Source organism: Motacilla alba, chromosome 2, assembly GCF_015832195.1.
Source record: "Motacilla alba alba isolate MOTALB_02 chromosome 2, Motacilla_alba_V1.0_pri, whole genome shotgun sequence".
Taxonomy (NCBI): domain Eukaryota; kingdom Metazoa; phylum Chordata; class Aves; order Passeriformes; family Motacillidae; genus Motacilla; species Motacilla alba.
Genome location: NC_052017.1, coordinates 16,564,496 through 16,582,497, shown reverse-complemented (window position 1 = coordinate 16,582,497; position 18,002 = coordinate 16,564,496). Strand labels below are relative to the sequence as shown.

General features: G+C 37.5%; 1 protein-coding gene across 13 annotated transcripts in view; it reads left to right on the top strand.

Annotated features, from left to right (window-relative positions):
* The window catches only part of MYO3A (myosin IIIA), a 137,947-nt gene that overhangs the window by 55,062 nt on the left and 64,883 nt on the right, over positions 1-18,002 (top strand). For 10 of the 13 annotated variants that reach the window (XM_038127691.1, XM_038127688.1, XM_038127690.1 and 7 more), the window contains 4 exons: positions 12,719-12,795; positions 14,042-14,187; positions 15,902-15,967; positions 16,362-16,517. In XM_038127691.1, coding sequence (XP_037983619.1) covers positions 12,719-12,795; positions 14,042-14,187; positions 15,902-15,967; positions 16,362-16,517 — 445 coding nt within the window. Of the gene's footprint in view, positions 1-12,157; positions 12,225-12,718; positions 12,796-14,041; positions 14,188-15,901; positions 15,968-16,356; positions 16,518-18,002 lie in introns of those variants that run through there. The other 3 variants (XM_038127692.1, XM_038127695.1, XM_038127693.1) reach the window with 3 other exon arrangements.

Here is an 18,002-nt window from a genome sequence, read left to right as displayed (position 1 = left end):
CCACCAAAAGGGAAGAGGACAGACATGGATAAGTGGATGCAACCTGTTATTTACCAGCAATACCACAGTCATTTGCCTAAAAGGTTAGGTTTGACTCTTGTTTCATGTGAGTGGTATAAAAATTTGCAGTGCTTGTTGTTATGAACTATTATGTTCAGGTAGAACACTGCCTTCCAATGTTAAAAGTAAATTTATTGGTCACTATTTTGCAGCACAGCAGACAACTGTAAATATATTTAATTCAGCAGATGGAAAATCTTTGTTTTTCCTTTCCCCTCCTATTTTGTTAATGATTCTGATTCAATTGATATATAACAATTGTTTCAACTAATAGTGGGATTTTAGCTCTCTTTAGTATAGTATCTTCCAGCCAGTAGGTTGCATTTGTGGAACTCTCATGACTTCACACACAAATTCCCAAAACTGTTAGGGTTAGTAATTCTTTTGAAATGTCATGTATTTTTTTATATTCCTCAGATAAAATCTTCCATTAAAAAAATCTTTGTATTTCCTAAATCCTCTGCAATATACTTACTAATATTTTCTGATAGTCTGGAAGTTTATTGTGAGGCAAAACCCAGTATTTTTGCACACAGGCTTTTAATTTGTTGTGGAAAAAAATTTAAGGTGCTGGAGGCAATTAGAGGATCAATGCTTCTGAAAATCAAATCACTTATGCAGATATCAAAACTTACAAGCTGTAGGGATGGGGACCTGAATTTATTCCCCTTTATTCCCCAGTTACTGCAATCTCCTGATAAGGCTGTAATTGAAAAATAATCTTCAATTCTTGTCGGAAAATTGTGCTGCCAAAATACAGGTTAGAACATGCACAAGAAACAAATATACCTACACACACATTTATGTGGGCTCAAAAAGGGCCTGTAATAGCTGCAGTCTGTCCTCTCAAAGGAATATACAAATGGCACTTTAACTTTGGAGTAGACTGATATTTTCCCTGGCTTTCCCCCACCTCCCCAGGAAGAAAAACAATCTGTAGCCAATGATGAGTAGTTTCAGATGGAATAAATTTATAGTCTTGATATAATCATCATGGAAGATGTACCATTCACCATTCAACCTGCTGCTTAAGGTATTCAGCTGGGATTTGTGGGATTTGTGTCTTCTACTTAAGGGGACTAAATCCCACATTAATCAGATTCCAAGATCATTTTTTATCCAGGAATGTGAGTTGATGAAAATCTCTTACGTTGGCATTGCTACAGACTGTTGTACATAAACATTTATTGGATCAGGGACTTAAATTCAGCCATCTTTTATTATACAATCCTATGAAATTGACAGGCTGCAGAGTAAGATAGACATTGAGGTATAGTGTCCTTTTCACCCAGTAAACACTCAGATGAAGCAAAAGTTTTGATTTAGGCTGAATCAATTATTACGTGGGGCAAACAAACACAAAAAATCCCAACCCAAATAATCACATCACCCTTTCTAGCGTGCACACAGCTTTTCTGTGTGGAGAGGTGAACAGAGGCAGGGAACCAAGGACTCCTGCAACCACCAAACCAAGGAAGTGAGCCTTTCCCAAGATAACTTTATCTGCACCATCATCTTGCATGCTGGATGCTGATGAGATGTTCCTGAAGAAGCCTCTGCTGTCCTCCCCTGATACTATTTATGGTGGTTTTCTTCTAAACATAAACCCTGTGTCTGAAACATGGGCTTGTGAAGTGCCTTATGGAACACAAAACTAGAAGAAGACCTATTCTTAGTCTGTGTGTGCTGTGCAATCATTTAGCTTTTTTTTTTGTCCTCTTTTTAAAGTACATTTAGGAACATTTTAAGAGTCATAAGTGAAAAAACAGTTACCTTCTAGTGAATTAAATCATGTTTGAAAATGGCTTTTTTTTTCCTTCATTGATTTTTTACTCTTTGAACTTGGTGTATAGTGTTCTGCCATGGTGAGTCCTTCCTTGCACAGTGATAGAAACTTTTCAGAAGCTTCATTTTGTGACACAATTTATACACATTGCTTTGTGGTCATTGTATCACAGGTATTTATGTATGCTGGGACCATAGTTTCTGAACACTGCACAGTCTGTAATGGATAACCATCTCAACACCCTTATGGAGAAGTAAATTACTTTAATTCCCACTTAACAGCTGGGGATCTGAAACTTTGAGAGACTGAGTTGCTTGAGGTGACACAGAAAATGTAGGGAAAAGCTCTTCCAAAATCCAAGCTAACTCTCTGAACAGTTTGCCTTTCTAGAGGTACTGACAGCTAAAGAGATAGATTTTGAAAGAATACCACAGCTCCACAGCCATGCCTCACTCAGATTGCTTTGAAGAGTGAAATTTTTGCTTTCCCTTAAAATTCTGCTGCAATATTGTTTAGTCAGTAATATTTTTGTATCTAAGAAACACCCAATCCCAATACAGATAAATTATTAAAGCAAGTCAAATACCAAAAGGAAGCCTAGAAGAATGTTGGAGAGAAACTCTTGGCATGTAGGGACAGGACAATGGGGAATGGCTTCAAACTGAAAAAGAGTAAGTTTAGATTAGATGTTAGAAAAAAAAAATCTTTGCAGTGAGAGTTGTGAGGCACTGGAACAGTTTTTTGCCCAGAGAAGTTATGGATGCCCTGTCCCTGGAAGTGTTCAAGACCAGGATGGATGGGCTGGATGGGCCTCTGAGAAACCTGGTCTAGTGAACAATGTCCTTGCCATGGCACATGAGTTTGAGCTAGATGATCTTTAAGGTCCCTTGCAACCCAGGCTGTTCTGTAACGTCCCACAACAATGCTTCTGGAGCTCAATTGCTTATCAAGGAGCTGTCAGATAAAGTTTTAGTTTTAACTGTCCAAGCCACAAAGATTTTGGAATACTGTTACCAGGGATGCATCCTCTGGCCTTGCATCCACCCAGTATGATAATTTAGATCAGCAGAGAGAAACAAAATTATTTTTATTTTTTACAGAAAATGAGTACCAGACAAGGGGATCTACTGTGAGAATGTCCACTGATCGCAGATTCAGTCTATAAAGTCATTAAACTTCTAAATACATTAATAGTCCATATTTTCTTTGTAAGAGAAGGCTGACTGAAGGTAGTTTCACTACCTGAACATTTGTAGGAATTAGCTCCTAAGCTGTTCTGGTAGAAAAGGTTTGAGGTAGGATGTTCTGCCTGAGAATTGCAGCAATTAGGCTTCAAGCAAGGAATACCTCTACCACATTATAAAGTTGCATTAAATTCAAGTGTAGCTGCTGTGTTTTCAGTATAAGATAGAGATTTGATAGAAAACTATACATTTACATTAAATTTGTTGTAGCACTTTAAAGAGTGACTGCTATGTAATCTATTGTATAGAAAGAGCTGGGGGCAAGTAAGGTATTAATTAATTTTTTTTATATAAATATTCCTAATTATATTCAGTTTCTTATTACTGTTCTGTGGAAAAAGTCTTTTACATCTCTTTCAGAACTTTAGTGGCACACAGTGGATTGATATTACAAAGACAGATTTCAAATGAAATTTTAGCTTCTAAAGGTGCAGGAAATTATGTAATGAAATTTAAAGAAATTAATTTAACGCCAGATACCTTTTGAAAGTCATGTGACAAATTTATCTGCAGCCTTTTCTGCCTAAATATCTAAGTGTCTGATCTTTTTTATCAGTTAAAAAACTAGCCTGGAGTCACTTGAACACATAGCACACCTCATTTGTAGTAAAAACTCATACATTCATCTGCATCTTGTAATGTACAACCAATTTCATGGGATACTAAGGGTGTAACATCTGCTTCTGCTGACAAATACCTGCTTCTTTGGATAGTCCCTCTCAATTCAGTTTCTTTTCTTGAAATCAGGATGCTGCACAGGGCCTTTCATGCATTAATGTCAATATAAGCCGCAGCTCTAGAATGTGCAGTTTCAAAATGGAAGAAGAGATATTTAGCTTTATTATTGTTGTTGTTGTTGTTATTATTACTTTAACTTTGGTCTGAAAAACTCTAAGTGACATTTCCTTTGAAATTATTTTAAATGATTTCTGAAATCTTCTGCCATTTCAGTGCTTCTGGGAGCTCAAAAGCCAGGGCTTTTCATGCTTGTATTTTTTTTATCAAAGAGTATCCTAGAAGACGCAACTCCCTATGAGCAAACTAGACAAGTTGCTGATGTCTCAGAAGCTATGGAGGAAAGAACCATTTTTCCACTAAAAGCTATGTGAAACACCTGCGGTCACATGGCAAGGTGATTCTTTTAGCTAAAAGGAGGAGACTGTAATGCTGATGGAAAATTTCTCTTTAGCTATATTTTTGAGGGTTGACCTTTAGGCTGATAGTCTTTACCAAGAGACAGGTAGCTCATACTTCTTCAGGACTACTCTCCCAGACTAGAAATATCTCAGGATGAGCAGCTGTTGCCTTGGAAATGTCCAGAAAAAGTATAAATTATAGTCCCCCACTTAAGAAATGCATATTTTTCCATCAAACATACTTTCATACCACATGCAATTAGACTTTTGCTGTTATTACCAGCAAAGGTCACTGGGAAAAAAAGTCAGACATCTAGGTGGATATTAGAAATATTCAAGTACCCATAAGGAAAATAAAATGTGCATGGACTCATTAAATCTTTAGAATTCAAGCCTACTTCTAGCCACAAGCGAACGCATGTTTCCTCATAGTTTGCCCAGTAATGTAACTGTGGGAAAGGGGATATTGAAAAGGGTTGGCACTATCCATATTCAGTTTTTTCTGAGGTGTTTTGCTAATAGTACCTAAAGCTCTCCATCACTAGAGGCTCTGGATAAGCAGGACATAGGAAAGATCTATGTTTTTTAATATGTAAAGGAGGTTCCAGTGGAGAACATGGAAACAAGGTAATACAATCTCATTGCTGCTGGCAGATGGTGGAAAAATACAAGCTGTGTTTCTGCAGTTAATAGAATGTCTTCAAGTGCTCCTTTAGCACTGTGGATAAATAGGTTGCATAATTAAAACATGTATTTTAATATTAATGGAATATATAGTGAAGGTAGGGTGATTTTTGTACTTTAAATACACTTAGTTTGCATTTTTCTGCTTTTGTGTCATGTTGGATGTAGAAGTTGTATGTGAATATTGCCTTGGCATTCCAAATGCAGCTTCAGATATCCCACTTTGCATATAGCTAGCACAGTTTTATCATGGACAGTAGCCAGGATCAGCTAGAAATTTACCCTGAGTACAACTCATTGGGGGAAGAATGAATTGGGGAAGGGAATATGTATTGCTCTATTTAGACAGACTGATACTGTTTTGTTTCATACTTGAACTATTGCTTCTATGTAGTTTGGGAGCTGCAGGTAGACAGAGGTCAGCTTTTGTGTTTGGAATGTAATTGGGTTATTATTTTGCTATGGAGAGAATGATCATTCTTCTTGAAAGCTATTTGAAGTATTTCAAAGTTAAGAAAAAAAGAAATCTTAATACTGGCATTCCTAGATGACCTTATTATTCAAAATTGCAGTTTGGTGAAACTAGTCAATGGCAAGACACTGTTTTGGTAGTGTTTTTAAATTCATTGTCTGTTTACTTTAAAATGTATTCGTAATTTCATTTGGGCAATGAACTAAATACTAAATGCAAATATTAATTGCAAAATTAATTTGAGTCATTAAAATAAATTTATTGGGGTTTTTTTCCCTCTAGAAAGACTTATTCTGCCAACCTTTTATATTGTGTCTCAGTAGTGGTATGCCACTCTTCCTTACAAATTACGGATTGTTAGTAGAGCTTAACCACTATTAGTGATCAATAACAGTTGATCAACATGAGTTATAATGCACAGGTGTTTCTGTTAAGTATTGTTCCATGATGTTTATGCCTATTCTGATACAAAAATACAGGCCAAAATATTTAAAATTCTGTGAATGTGCTAAAAAGGTTGAGTTTTTGAAGTGTATCTGAGCCAGCAGCTGCTATAGTGACAAAGCAAGAGAAGTACAATCAGTTACCCTGTACAGCGTGTCCACAACAATGGGGACAGTCTCCATGGAATAATGAGTCCATGGTACAACTGCATCTTGATAATTCTATCTCTTTAATTGTTCAGCTCTCCTGGTTTTCTGATGCATGAGGAAGCTTTCTGCTGGTCTTGTGGGGAAAAAAGCATCTGAAATCTCTGGTCAGAGGTTGGGCAGGGAACCACAGCACTGTGTGTCCTCCTTTCACCGTGACACTTCACCGGCTCTCGTGTTGTCTTGCTGTGACACGGTGCTATGGCCATTCCTGACATGACCTAAATGACCACGAATAGCGTTGTTAGAGGCAGTTTGTTGGCTGATCACAGCTCAGCCTGGCAAGTGTCTGGGCCATGTGGCATTGCAGAGGCTAAGAAGCCTCCCAAAGACTGTGATCAGATTGCACGTGGCACATGTCAGGAGGCAACAGAGGGAGTCTAGAGCCACCTTGTGCTCAGAGAATAGGCTGAGAAGTCAGTTGTGAGTGATCCAATTTTGAATGTTGGGGCATTTCAGTTTCTGTCCCTTTTAGTATATATCATCATTCCCAGTTTTGCATGTCCTGCTGACATTGAAGAGGAGCTCAGCATGATGTTGAGTAGTGTTCCAAACTTTTGTAGATGACTTATTCTGGAGTAGTCAGAATATCCTAGTGTGTCCTTTTGTGCTTGCCCTGCATTAGCTATAAATGCCGTCTGAATCATTCTGCAAAAATGAAACAATTAATTAATTTAATTTAATTTGAAAGTTCAAAAATAAAATAATTTTCTTTCTGCCCTTAGCTTACTTTAAGCAATGAGTCATAGCAAGACTTGTATTTGTCTTAGTCATTCTAGCATACATCCATAATAAAACTGTCTGCTTCACTGGTTCAGATCAAAACCAGGCTGTTATTGTGTTGTCATTTATGCATACCATATAGCATGACATTCACATATTACTGCTAAAATGCAACAGGAGACATGGCAGAAGCCAATAAAAGTGAAAGACTTTAAAGAAAGCTTTCTTGGTGAGCAGCTTGTCAAACTGCTTTGAACCCAATCAAAGTAATAATTCCAAATTTTTCAACCTAGGGTTAGCAGGGATAAGATGGATTGCATTGACTTGAGCTGTGGAACTTTTTCGTTGTTGAATGTTTAATTCTTTGTTTAAGGCTTAGTCCTGAAAATTTTTTGGAGGGGCCATGTTTGAATGAAAACCTTTGTGCTGTCCAGTAATAAAAACAGAAATCATGTGGCCAAATGCTATATCCAGGATAAGCTGTTCATTTGGTCTTTCAAATATTTTCTTCTATTAATTCGCATAAGGATGTCACTCGTGGCTTAAGCATTAAAGAAGCTTGATGCTGAAAGCTGGTGTCAGATGCCAGAGACACATGAAGTGAGGAAACAGCCCTTTCTGGCCAGCAAAGGCTTCCACTTGGTTTTGTCATGGATCACAAAACAGTCATCTCTTGAGGTTATTAGAAACTCTCTGGTCTCATCTGTGTATACAAAAGCCCATTCATTTTTTACCTGAAGATGGAACCCAGTGACTTATTTACACTGGAGTATTCCAGTCCCGAGGTATTTTAAATATTCTGTCCCAGCATAGGTATTTCCCAGATTATCATAACAGGAAAACCATGTCATAGAACAATGAGAAAAATCTCCAGAGTTTTGCTAGCCATGTGGGGAGAAAAAAACATCCTTTTTTTGGGTGTCAAAGCAGCAGTCAGTTTGAAATGAACGGCATAAGAAAGGCAGCATCTGAGAAGGAGGAATTTCCTCACCATCATACTGCACCAGATTGTGTGTAGCTGTACAAGTCCCTGAGGCTCTAGAGAAGAGTAGTTCTCCTATCCAAGTACATCTGGCCAATTGTGCAACAGGACAACAAATGTTCCTGTGCATCCCTTTCAGGAAACCAGCTGAAGCCCTGAAGCATGAGATTTGATTAGAATCATTGGTGGTGTGATGCACTGAACTGGCAGGAGCATGTGGAGGGGAGTCTGGTCACCTGCTCTACTGGAAGCCCAGTCTGTAAAATGAAAGATCTTGGATGTATTAAAGAAAGAAGTTTTATTAAACTCTTTTGTTTAAAAAATATTATATATCTCATGTAGCGGACTTTGTGCCTTTTATTTAAGGCACTGTTTGTCATTTTATTATCAGTATGTACTTTTAATGATTCTGTATCAGATTTAGGATTTTGAATTTTTTTCTTGTATGCTTAAAAATATTTTTTCTTTGTCTTGAAGCCTCATGGTGAATTTACCATGAAAGCCACTGGACTTTCATTTTGTTAACTTCCATTTATATTTATCCCCCTGTATTTCATAGTACAGTTTAACTTTTTTATCCCCCTTTGACTCCATGTCTCTTGGTTTTGTAGTAAATGCCACAGATTTTTCATCTCCCAGACAGTTTATATATATGGTTTTCCTGGATACTAAGCTTTTGATATTTCTGGGCCTTTTGGTTATCTTTTGGATATGTCTATTTCAGTTAAATATTTGCATCTACAGTGTGTGTTTTCCTGAGGGTTTGGAAAACACTAGTTTTCAACAGCAAAGCACTATGTACATCAAAATAAAACAGAAAGAGAGAGAATGTGAACAAAGGACATGGAAAAAGTGGAGGCACTGAATGTCTTCTTTGCCACTTTGTCTTAACTTGTAATCCCAGATTCCTGAGACCAGTGGGGAAGTCTGGAGCAAGGCAAATGCACCTTCAGTAAAGAGGGACCAGGTTAGAGAGCATTTAAAAGAATTGGGTGGACACAAGTCCATGGAGCCTGATGGGATGCACCCAGGAGTGCTGAGGGAACTGGCTGATGTCATTGCAAGATCCCTGCCAATAATCTTTGAAACATTTTGGAGATTGGAGGAGATTCCTGAAGCAATGAAGAAAATCATTTTCTTTCCAATCTTCAAGAAAGGCAAGAATTCAGGAGGATTCAGAGAACTGCACTCTGGTCAGACCCACATATGATCTCCATCACAGAAGGTGATGGAGCCAGTAATCCTGGAAATAATTTCTAAACTATGACAGACAAGAAGGTGATTGGGTAGCATGGATTTATGAAAAGCAAGTCATGCTTCCTCATAACATAACACCTCCCAACATAAAATACTGCTGAAAATTCTAATACTTTTGACTCATCATTTCAACTTTGTTTCCTATTTCTTTATTTCCATCTTATAGGTCAGAATCTGATTTTTAGTTCTAGACTTAATTTGAGCCCTTACCACTGAGCAGAAGTTCTTAAGCATGCTTTTCTCACAACAGCTCACTGTTGAACTGTATAGTCTCTGCTGCCTCTAGATCTACTAAAAAAGCTGGAATGGAGTGATTTATAAAAGACTGATGTCACACCTTTGGGCAAAGAGATGGGGAAGGAGGGGCCACTTTCTGCATCATAGAACCTGGAACAAGAATGGCAAAACATGCCTACCAGAGAGCTTAAGGGGAATGCAGTGTGAAACACTGCTGCTGTTTTACATCTGTTTCCCTAGGAGATTAAAAAAAGATAGGGAAATTATTTAAAGCATTTTGGCCTGTTAAAATCTGTAGGGTTAACAGTGTGTGTCATTTTTGGTCCAGACACTACCTTGAGGAATGATGGAGTTGCGTGTTCTTAATCTACAGAAAATCACAATGAGGGTGCTTTGGAAGTGAAGTGTACACTGTCAAGTGTACACTGAAGGCACAAATAAAGAAGGAAGAAATAGCTGAAGGAGTGTAAACCTGTGGGGATAAGGTCAAGGTCATTATATATGAATGCAGTCTCCCTGCTGTGTGTCAAATGTGAGATTAGTACAATTTACTAGGGCTGGCCCTTCCTTCACTAGCATCAGGCACTAAAATGGGCATACTGCTGTCACAGGACATCATCATAAAGGGATGTTGTACAGCCTCCCAGTTTAGATCATAATGTTGTCTGCTCAGATTGGGCACTGTGAGACAAGTCTTTCCTAATAATAGGGAACTAATTTCTGCCCTGTTTTTCTTTATTGAGTGCTAAGGTCAGAAGCAGATGCCTTTACTCGTAAGGTTATTTCAATATGCCTGTTTTCACAATTAAAACCTTGAAAAATACTTGTAGTGTAAGTGTCCTGATTTTCAATTTTTATTAGTAAAATGGTGCCTGAAAAATATAAGAAGAAATGCAGCTATATGCACAATATTTTATTTCGGAGGGCTTTGGTACTATTAATGCTCATATTTATAAAGCTCTTAACTGTCATTAAAAATAATTCATTTGTAATAAAACATAATTTTAGGAATTATTTTAGATTTTCTTAGGATAATATTTGGCTCATTTTGCAAAAAAGCAGTAGTAAATGGGGAGGGGAGGAGCAAGATGGTTTTGTTTGAAAGTATGTAGGTTAAAAAAAAGTGGCCAGCTATATGCTTGACTGGTTACTGAAATGCTGGAAGAAATGTTGCTAAGTGTGGAATTACATCATCTTTCCTCTATACACAGAAAAAGCCCAAGGAAATATCATTTGTCATAAGACCTACGCTGCATAATCTAAAATGCCACTTTAATGCTGAGAGCAAAAGGATTAAAAAAACCAACTAAACAAAAAGCACACAAAGCCCCCAGGAGCCTAAAGAAAGTGGTGAACAATTCAAATTAAATCAGTTTTTTTACTGAAATGAAAGAAGGGTGAGGAGGAAAAAATCTTCAGTTCATTTAATAATTACAGTTTGAAGAGGGAAAAAACCCAACAGTGCATAGACAGAAAAGATTGAACACATTAATGCACCTTTTATATTTTGTTCCTTATCTCTGCAGAAAGTTATGATTATTTATAACATCTGACACTGGAATCATAAAAATATAGTCAGTGTCTTTCTTTGCCTGCAGATCTGAATCTCACATCCTTGTCCAAGACTGCAAAAAAAGAGCTTTGCTTTGAGGGGACTCCCACAACATGGAGGAAAGGAGAGTAGCCTCACAAGGATCTCACATAATAATGTCTGTTGGCATCCCTGCAGTGGTTTCAGAGCTGAGGTGATGTGTAACATGTTTTTCTGAGAGCTCAGAACAGCCACAGACTCTGTGAGCCGGAAGCTGGATCTCAGACAACTCCTTGAGATGGCAAAAACAAAGCCCCTGCTTAGCTGAGTAGAAGTAGGATTGACGGACTTTGTGCTAAGACTCACATTGTCCTGCTTTCTGTGATGCCTAACACTGTGTATTGGACTTTCTGCAGACATAGAGAGAGAAAAAGATGGAACTTTCTCAAGACTGGTTTAGACTAGAGGCAGGCAGCCACAGTGGTTGCATTTATCTCAAAGGAACAGGCGGGGTATTCCTTGCAGTCTTTATTTTCAGATGTTGCATACTTTTCTGTGAGAGCTAAATGCAAGTATTTAATGAATCAGAGCTGAACATGTAGCTTTAGAGTGAAAAAACAGATCAAGCTCTCTATGGTTTCTTACCTATACTGAAAAAACCCCAAAGCAATCAAACCCTGCCTAGACAGAGGTTTAGTTAATATTCCCATTGGATAGTTAATGTGAATTACTCTTGTTATGAACTGTCTGCAGGCTTTTCAGGAAGAGAAGATCAAGCATTTTCAAACCAGAAAATACAGAGCTGAAACTGGACAGTGGTGCTCACTGGAACTTTATGTGTTTCAGAGCAATGAAATGGAACTCACAGAGTGAAACCAAGTTGTTTTACATTTTAAAGAAAAGGCAGACGTATGTATGGGGGCAAAATAAGTGAGCTCCAGTGTCAGACTGAGGTTGGAGCATGTGTATATAGAGCACAGGACCTTTCTGGCTATCCATGGCATCAGCTCTTCAGAATATGCCTCTGGTGGACCTCACTGTTGGCTATTACTCAAATCCATAATAGTTTAGGACTTGCTAGCTGAAGGGCTGTTTTTCTCTGTATGTGGACTTCACCGGTACTGGTGACTCATAAATCCATAATAGTTTAGGGCATGCTGCCTGAGGGGCTGTTTTTTCCATGTTGTGCTTTCCCCTTTGCATGCACTAGAGCTATTTCCTTGCTTTTTAAGGAAGGAAATTGGTGGCGGGCTGCTCAGAATTGTGCTGTAGCCCACATGAATTTCTAATGTTTCAGTGTCTTTTAACTCAAAACTGCAAGGAGTGTTTGAACTTCAGAGTTCACTTTCCAGCCCTTGGCCTGAAATAGTTAATTCCCTAAACTACAGCTCATATTGCAAAGCTGATTTACAGGATTGTTGCTTTGAGAATGTGCTTTGAGCATGGAGAGACTTCTGCTTTTGTAAGAATTTTTGAGGTTTCACTGTTTTGTTGTTTCTTTTTTATGGCAGAGCAGTTAAGAGATGAGAATAGGTATATTTTATAGTGTTAACATGAAATGTGTATATATATATATATAATGAAATGGAGGGTTAGTGTCAGCAGTGAGCATTAGAAGGTGTTGAAGGTACAGTACTTTTCCACCCTCCCTAAGGTGTTTTACTGCTCTCTTGAAAGAGGATGTAGAAAACCTTTAATTAACCAGTCAAAATATATGGAGTCAGATTACTAATCAAATGCTCATTTGGGACTAAGTCCCGGTTCTGCTGAAGCCACTGGAAAAAAGGATGCAGAGAACCTTTCAGGACTGGGCCTTTCTTTCCAGAGAACTGGAAAGATGTATCTGAGATTCACCTGCACAGGAAGTTGTAGCATGACAAGACGAGGATGTCACCCTTCAGAAGGGCTGTCTTGGATGGAAACTGCTCTGATGATAGCTTCCCCTCGTTCTTCCAGGTGTGTCTGCTCAGCTGACCAGCACTCGTCTCCGTCGGAACACCTCCGTGGGCACCCCGTTCTGGATGGCTCCAGAGGTCAGGTTTCAGAACATTTTGTCACTGGTACTCGAGCTGCTGTATTCTGCATTTCTGCTCTTTGTCTTTCTTTCTGGTCCTTTCACCAAATATAACAGCAGTGTCATTTTAAAAAGTGTTTTAAACCTTTCTGTCATACATGTTTGCAAGAACTAAGTTAAAATTAGGTTTGTTTTTGAAATTACAAGATTAGAGGCAGGGAGAAAGACTCTGAAATGCTTACTAAAATGTTGAAGAACATAGAGTGCTACTATTGGTACTTTCCAGCCTTTCAAGCTCTGAAACTATAGATATCTCCCCACGGATGGAAGGAGCCCAGGATGGTACTGTGACAAATTATAACTTCTATTTTTTGACTTCTGCACCTGGAAAGTTTTTAATACTATATATCCCTACTTGCTTCAGCAAGAAATGGAAAAGGTTATTATGAATGAAGAAGATGCACTATGATTCTGTGGAGATTTTCCCTGACTGAAATTGAAGCATATACAGATACATTTTAAGCTGAGACAGGAAAAATATTTCCTTATAAATAAGCTTATCTGCTTAGAGTATTTGTGTGCACACAAACACATTCATCTATTTACAGCAGATGAAACGACTCTGTTTATACATATTTATTTTTATCAACACACTCTGTTCATACACATAGGTCTAGCCATATAACTAATAGTATACATGTTGGTTTAGATATGCAGCTAATGGGATGAAAAATTCTAGATTCATCCAGCATTGTGGATAAGCTGAAATGTGTATGAAGGTAAATACTTTGCTGTGATCTAATGAACTTTGTCCAGATGCACTTGATCTGGAAATTGGCTGATTTGGTTGAATAAGGACCCTTTAAGAGATAGTGAATCCACCTTCTGCTTTCCTGATTTTTTCACTTCATAGAGAGAGCAGTATACTTACAATAATTACTTAGCAAGAATAATCCATATAAAGAGTTTTAGGGTTGCTGAGTTTCCTTCTACTTCCTCTGTTGTGCAATTTATTCAGCTGAAAAAGCCATGGATTTGTACCCTTTCTCCAAATCAGAGAACATCTGCCCAGAGAATGTGTTGTTCATGGACACCTGCTTTCTCTAGTTTAAACACCGGGGGGGTTGGCAATTGGATCGATGCTTTAGCTTTCTAAAAGTGTGCGTATCTGTTTATTTCACTGAGTATTCTGTAAGAGATTCCTCCAACTGTGGGTGTGCTCTTAAATGTGGACATTTAACCATCCCAGTCTTTTACTCCAACAGGTGATTGCCTGTGAGCAGCAGCTAGATAGCTCCTATGATGCTAGATGTGATGCATGGTCCCTGGGTATTACTGCAATAGAGTTGGGAGATGGAGATCCACCCCTTGCTGATTTGCACCCCATGAGGGCACTCTTCAAAATACCAAGGTAATAGCTTGATGTCTTTGTTTGTTGATGGGTTAGACAGAACTTTTTCCTTAAAGTTTGCTTTCTAAAAGTTTTTGCTTCCCAACAATTTGCTTTCTTCAAACATAGACCATGTAAGTTTGTGGACTTTCTTTATATTATTTATACTAGGAGATAGGTTTAAAATACTTTGCCCAGTTGTATTTTCTGCAGGGTCCACTTTAGCCATGTGTGCACATTGAGAAGTTCAGAGTTGACTGTAGCTACATTTAAGAAAAAGTCATAGAGCCTTCTCCTGAGTGAGCTGCTGCCACAGGAATGCAGGGCTTGCTTGAGTCCCATATATTCTGTTACAAAGAATAACATATGATAGAAATACAGAGTCTGAATACGCTACTGTGGTGAACAGGTCCCATATTTGTCTTCAGGAGTTATCTTCTATCCTTTGAAGCAGAGGTTGTTCCCCCACTCACATGCATTTAGGCTTCAGCTTTTCATTAGCTTGTGCTCCTTCTGGCAGTTCCAGTGTTGCTGTCCTTGGGCAGTGCAAATAGCAACTTATTTTGTGTTTTTTGCTTTGAAGCTGAAAGTAAGTGGCACCCAAAGTGCCTCTTGTGGCATTTCAAAGGACATCAATCTCCAAGTCTGTAGATAATGATCATACAGTAGTAGTTTGTGGATTTCATCCTAAGAACCGGAGCAGTAGCACAACAGCTGAGCCCACATAGTATATGTAAGTGCTTAGAGTCCTTTTCAGCCAAGACACCCAAATTAGTTTAAATTACCTTTAGGTTTAAGAAATCTTGGCTGACCTGGCACTGAAACAGAGTATGAATGGTCTTCCTACCTTTGCTTGGAAAAAGCAGTTGCAAACTATTGTGGTCAGTCACTGCAGCTAGGACTTCAAAAAAGCTTCTGGCTTATACTTTGACAAGTACTGGGCACCTTTCTGCCCCGAAACAAATATAATATCAATATCCTTTCATTCTGTTTAGCAAAACCTGAGAGCAATAGAGTAAACATTAAGTAGCACTTGAAGAAAAGCAGTTATGGTTGATTGAAAAGAGACAGTAAGTCACCTTGTCTATTGGCTGGTCATTCCTTTTGTCTTCACGACCATACTCAGTGAAAACGGCATCTCTGAATGGAAGAAGACTGTCAAGACTGTTTCAACTAAAATAACACCTAGAGTAAACAGCTCTAACAATAGAAAAGAAAGCAGTATATCCATTTGCAATAGATCTTTACTTAAACCTTCACTTCTGATTATCTTTTGATGAATGAGGAATAATTAATAAAGAACCAATTCCTTTGGACACTTGGTTCAGCAAGTTGATGAATTCAGTCCTTCTGAGAAAACTTAAAAATAGAATTGCTTTTTAAAATTTCTCCTAAGAAAGTATATTGTTTCAGGCTTAAAAAAAGGAATTTGTCATTACAAGTGAATAGTGATTAATGAGTTGTTAGTTTAATTTCTTTCTATTGATTTGATTGAAAAAAATCACAGTGATTCTTAGGTACACTTGGTAGATTACCTCGATGCTATATCTCCTTATTAGTTATGTAAAGTAGGAGAGCCAATGAGGCATTGCACCATCTACCCATGCTCCTTTTACCAGTGGAAATCAATATCTTTTTTTGGTGGCCTTCTAAAACTCATTACTCAGCCTGCCTTCACACATTGTTTTTGTCAAGTGAGAAGCTTATTAATTTATCACCACATTGACCTTTGCAGGAATCCTCCTCCAACGCTACAGCAGCCTGAACTGTGGTCACCTGAATTCAATGACTTCATTAACAAGTGAGTAACAACTGAGACTACTCTGGTTGAATATGGAACATGTGTAAATGTCATGTGTAAAATATCTTTTGTGGAAATCTGTTGCAACTAATACTCTCCCTTAAAAGGCTAGTTAGTAAATCCATTTGACTTCCAAGTGAGGCTCTGTATTTATACATGAAATAGTATTTCAACACCCTTGACATTTTTTAAGTTAAAGAATATTTAGTTTTAAAATGCAATAATTTAACTTTTTGGACGCATCAATTCTGTGAAGTCGTATCAGTTTTCAGTGCAGAGCTGTTATGATTAAGACAGATATATTTATTATGGAGTCATGAACGAACCCCAGACAAGCATTTCAAAACTTAACTGCAAACCCTCAATGGTCATATGTTTTTTTCTGCCAGCACAGGTGCTTGACTAAAGATTATGAGAAGCGTCCAACAGTATCTACTCTTTTGCAGCATGATTTTATTAAGCAAATTGAAGGAAAAGAAAACGTGCTGCAAAGGCAACTCATGGAATTTATTGATGTTCATCAACAAATGGGAGTCACTGAAAAGGCAAGGTAAAAGTAGCTAAACAGTAGACCAATTGGGTCAATTTTGATACTTGCACTGTTTCAGAATGACTAGAACTCAGAGAAAGATTCAACCCTTATAACTTTAGATGGCCAAAAAAAGAGGAAAGTTTAATATTTGGGGTCCCCTGTACTGCAATGGAAAGAGAGAGGCATCATGATTCACATGTGGGATGAAACAATCTTTAGAAATGCCTCCCCTTTCTTCTGTGACTCAAGATATAGTCTTAGACCCCAGTTTTTTAGAAAGCAAAGGTTAGGTGAAATTAATGTTTCATACGTCTGCATGGTCAGCTAATGCTTAGTTTGAGCAAGTATGCTACAACCAGCTAGTCAGGTTCCTGCAGGAGTTGATGTTTCTGACTGAAAGAAGTGATAGTCCTAGCAGACCACGTTTTGCAAATTTCAAATGTTATGTCTTCTTGAATGGAAACTTTCTTCCACTGGCATCTAAGTGGTGTCAATTCTGAACAAATCACTTAACACCTGATGGCTTTTATTTAAAATACTTTAAAATATCCTGGCTCAGTTTTACAATTGAAAAAACTCTATACAGTACACGCATGTATCAGATGTGAAATGTTGTAGAATTGTATTGAAGTATTACTGGTATGACTGCTCCTGCTTCAAGGAAAATCACGATGCTTTTACTTTTTTTTTTTAATGGAACATGAAAATTTTAAAGACATTTTGGCATTATCATTTATATGGAAAAAGCTTGTTAAAATCTGCCACATTTTCTTTCACACATTTAGAGTAACAATATATAGAGAAGTCTTCAGTTCTGGAGAATTTTCTATTTACTCTATGCTTTGAAGATAATAGTAAAAAATATATTTCTAAATAATTATGATATTGAAGTGTTTTCAACTTTAACTGGATATGGGAGGAGTAGTGCTTTCTCTTTTCTGACATTGCAGTATAAAAATGTGCATTTGGCTTGCATTTAAGCTTCAGACTGGATTTGTATGGTCTATATATTGCAGACTTGACATTTGCTTAATCCAGAAAGATTCTTGAATTCAAATAAGCTTATCGGATGTCAGTGCTGAGCACTAAACCAGCAACATAATCCAGACTTTAAATAGCATTTATTTAAAAAACACACAGGGAAATATATGTGGTAAAATAAGTCCAAAACACTAGCTTATATTATTTAAAATCTTGTTAACACTTGTGATAATTTTGGAAAAAATCAAGCTTCCAGTCAATTAGATATTGTGACTTTTTAAACCCATTTTAGAGAACTCACTTTCGTTTTCATATTGTTGGGGTTTTTTTTCAAATCCTTAATTTTTTTTCATGTAAATTATGCATGAAGCAAACTACATGAACTTTTTTTGTTTTCTGTACAATACAAACATAAATAAAGTGGCCAAATTTGAATGTGTACAGAGCAGTCAAGTGGTACAAGAACAGGATGATCTACTGGTATTTTCTTTGTCCTGTTTAAACTGTGTTTTATAAGCTGGT